Genomic DNA, 4,075 nt, shown 5'->3' on the forward strand with positions numbered 1-4,075 from the left:
AGAAATTGGCTATATATATATAGATATGTCCAGATAATTAATAAATATTCTTATAACCTCGGTCTAGTATAAACGAACGCTAGCTACTTAGAATCTAGCGCGTAATAGGACTAATCTCTCTGCCTTCTTATTAAATATTGCAGAATAGGTAAACTAGATAATACTTAGACGGAGGATTATCTACAGCTCGCCTAGTATTAAGTAGGCTAGTTAGAAGCTTTCCTAATCCTTTACCAGATAATATTTATTAATTATAACTAGCCTAATCCGAGACTATAGCTCTAGCCCCTTTAAGGCGTCCTAGAACGACTTTGTCGACGCCTACTTAGGTCTAAGAAGTATATACATATACACCCCTTCTTAAATCTTTATAATTAGATCCTTCTCCTAACTTTTTATTTTAGCGTTAATAAGAACCGGATTAGACCTATTTATCTTCTTAATATTATCTAACTACTCGTCGCTAAGCTTGTTTAATGGTATTATCTAAATAGTAATCTTACCGGTAAGGATAAAATATATATAGAAGATTAGACTTTTACTAAAGCCTATACGGGCAATAAGAAGAGTGTCGCCTTTTCTAAATATAAGCTAACGTAGAGTGCGCACCTGCTTATTACGCGGCTTAAAGTCTTTAAGCTATAGATAGGTTTAAAGAATAATTCGCTAAAGGTAAAGGCTAATAACCTTATACTAGAATGGTACATTCTCTATATACCCTACCTATTAGATAACTAATAGTAATTGCTTTACGCTTAAACTCCAAATTAATTATAGAGTCTCTAAGATAGGACTATAATTAGCTGACGGTTGTAGTATAGGCGACTCCACTACCCTACCCTAAGATCTATGCCATTAACCCTAACGGTTAGCGCCCTTCTTCTTCTTCTTTTTTAGTTTAGATTCGTATCTTAGTATCTATCTAGCTTAGCCTAGAAGCTTATATAAGCTTATCTAATTAGCCTAAAAGTTTATAGAAGTTTGTAAAAGCTCTTCTAATAGCCTAGAAGCTTATAGGAATTTATAAAAGCTCTTCTAGTTAGCCTAGGGGTTTATAAAAGTTTATAAAAGCTCTTCTAATTAGCCTAGAAGTTTGTAAAAGTTTATAAAAGCTTTTTTAATTAGCCTAAGAGTTTACAGAAGCTTGTAAGAATTCCTAAAAGAGTATACCCGACTAATAACACGCCACGAATGTTATATAGGTATATTATAATTAGGTAAGCTATTTATAATAGGGTATAAAAGGCACCTTATAAAGTTTAATAGTAAATAAAGTTGTGGTAGTAGAGTACGGTCGCTATATTAATAAGGCTGGTTAGGTATAACCGGGTTTAAAAACGCGTCTTTAAACTTTAACGCTGTACTTCGCCCCCTAATATATTAATTAGCTAGTTAAATTTACTAGAATATACTAATAGAGGATATTATAATTTAATTGTATTTGGAACTATAGCTATAGCCGCTATATTAACCCCGTTGCAGTTACTTAAAGTTAGTATATATTAAGAATCGCGCCCGGTTTATACTAAATACACGCCTATAATCTCTTAAACGCTTTATAGAGGAATTTTAGGGTTGTAGGGGGGCTAAGGGGTAGCGCGACGTTCTATTGGCTTAGGAGTTCGTAGGAGTTAGTGCGCGCCGCTAATTGGCTCAGGAGTTCGCACGAGTTGGCAGAGTGGGGCTGTGGTGGGAGAGTGGGGCCATGTAACGCCATAAATTCCTCGGAGAAGCGGCTGAGGCACCTGAGATAAAATTCAGAAGCGATGTGGAGGCTCTTGTCCGCTAAGGTAGCAACCTTTATATTGGCTATAGAGCAAGCTGATATGTAGGCTACAGCTTGTACGAGCTTCGGTTTCTCTCCTCCCCCCGTATGCGCGCAACATATACACCTAATTTCGCTAACAACTAGTTAAGTGCACTATCCAGCGTAGACACTGTGCACTTGTAAAAAAGGCTGTGCACTTATAGGCAATGTATGTGCACTTACAAGAAAGGTAAAGTCTCTCATTTTTAAGCTTAATTGTAAGAGTTAAACTTGAAATTCTCTAGTGTGCAAGAAAGCGAAATTAGGTATGTTGCGCGCATACGGGGGGGGAGAAACCGAAGCTCGTATAAGCTGTAAGTCTGCTTTCGGGCTTCGATGAGTGAGGAGATAGCTTATAGATGTCGACCTGGTGTCGATCACTACTATATTTGGTTAGATTAGGGGTGCTTATAACTTACCTGCTTTATGTAAGTTACAAGAACGGTATAGCGCGAGCTCTTGTGGTGTTGGAAACCCTATTTTTAGAGCTGCGCCCGATGGGAGGTTAATTGCCCCGGAGGATCAGGAACAACCATTCTTTAATAGAATTGCTTAATTCTTAATGGAGGTTAACTGTATACATCTGCTTTATTAATCTATAGTTTAACCAACTAGTAAATGTATATCTATAGATTATTATAGGGGTGGTTTAAATCCCATCTCCACCAGGCGTAATTTAGCGCTATGTATTGACCCCCTACTCTTAAGCCTACAAACTAGCACCGCTGCCATTAATATTTATTAATTTAATACCCCTCTTGCCCTATACAATGGTGAAGTCTAAGGACCTTAAGCGCCTTCGCCGCCATGGTGTTTTAGAGCGTGAGAGGCAGCAGATCTGGGTATACTGCCGTAAAACCCCTAGAAAACCTTAGAGAGACACTATACGCTTTTTTACCGATTAATTTTAACGCCCTATTTAACAGTCTATTATATTAAACTCCTTAAAGCCTAAATATAAGTACCTTAATTTACTTATACTTTAACGCGGCTAGGAGGGCTTTAAGAGGCGTAGAGTTCCTAATAATTCTAAGCTTAAAGAAGCGCTATTTAAATGGCAACAGCGGATACAGGCTGCTAATATACTTATTACCGGCAACCTTATACGGGCTATAGCAGTAAAGCTTTAGAATACAATAGCGTGTTATTAGGGTTAATAGCCTAGCTTCTTAAGTAGTTGGGTTAATAACTTTAAGAAAAGGAATTAAATATTAAAATGGAAGCTATATAGTAAGGCTAGGTTAGTAAATATAGAAGGCGCCGAGGAGCGCATATAGGAGCTTAGGGTTATTATAGATATATATCTAAATTAAGACGTTTATAATATGGATAAGGCAAGGCTTTTCTATAAGGCTACGCCGGATATAAGACTTACAACTATAGGGTAATTAGGCACTAAAAAGCAGAAGAAGCGTATTATAACCGTCCACTATAGCAACGTAGATAGCAGCTATATTATACCCCTGTAGATTATTAGAAGAGCGAAAAATCCTTAATATTTTAGTATATAGCGTAGCAACCTAAGGGGCTTTAACTTCGCCTAGAGGTTTAATAAGAAGGCATAGATAACGGCGTTAATATTCCTTAATTATATTAAGTGGTTTAACGGCTTAATAGGCGGTAGAAAGGTTCTCTTACTTATTAATTCCACTCCTGGCCATACTAGGAGTATACTTATAATATTGAAGCACGCTAGCTTGCTTAATACTAGGGTTATATTTTTACCTAAAAACGCTACCTCTTTCTATTAGCCTTTAGATTAGGGTATAATTTAAACCTTTAAAGCCTATTACTGCCGCTACTAGCTATCCTATATAGTAGATTAGGTAGAGTAAGATAGGAACCCCCTTAAGATAATAAACGTACTTAGGGCCGTTTAATAGGTTATCGCAGTATAGTATAAAATTAGCCCTTAAACCGTAATAAATTGCTTTATATATTTAATAATCTTTAGACCCTGTAAGGGCCCCTAGAGTACGCTAAGCGGGTATAGTAAGCCTTAGCTTAAGGCCGAATTGGAGGTATATTTATAGCGGCTTAGCTAAATAGGGCAAATCAGTTAATTATTGGCTATTAGTAACTTTATTAATCTAAATAAGGAGGACGCTTTAATAGAGCCTAAAGCCTCCTTATTATAGGAAGCAATTAAAGCCTTAATTATACCTTTATATAATGCGCTAGATAATAAGGAAAGCGATAATAAGGTTAAGCTATAAGTTATTAAGCTTAATAAGCCTTTAAATGCACTAGAGCGCCTTAAGCTCTATA

The 4,075-nt window shown here is 36.5% G+C and overlaps 1 protein-coding gene across 1 annotated transcript; it reads left to right on the plus strand.

The window, feature by feature from the left end:
- Positions 1-3,372: 3,372 nt before the first annotated feature.
- K441DRAFT_536462 (uncharacterized protein) lies at positions 3,373-3,558 on the plus strand (the record flags this gene model as incomplete). The annotated part of the gene is made up of 1 exon (XM_067642417.1): positions 3,373-3,558. A coding segment is annotated over one exon (186 nt), but the record flags the coding sequence as incomplete, so codon positions are not given.
- Between the last annotated feature and the right edge of the window lie 517 nt (positions 3,559-4,075).

This window comes from Cenococcum geophilum (assembly GCF_001692895.1).
Source record: "Cenococcum geophilum 1.58 unplaced genomic scaffold K441scaffold_3, whole genome shotgun sequence".
NCBI classification, from domain to species: domain Eukaryota; kingdom Fungi; phylum Ascomycota; class Dothideomycetes; order Gloniales; family Gloniaceae; genus Cenococcum; species Cenococcum geophilum.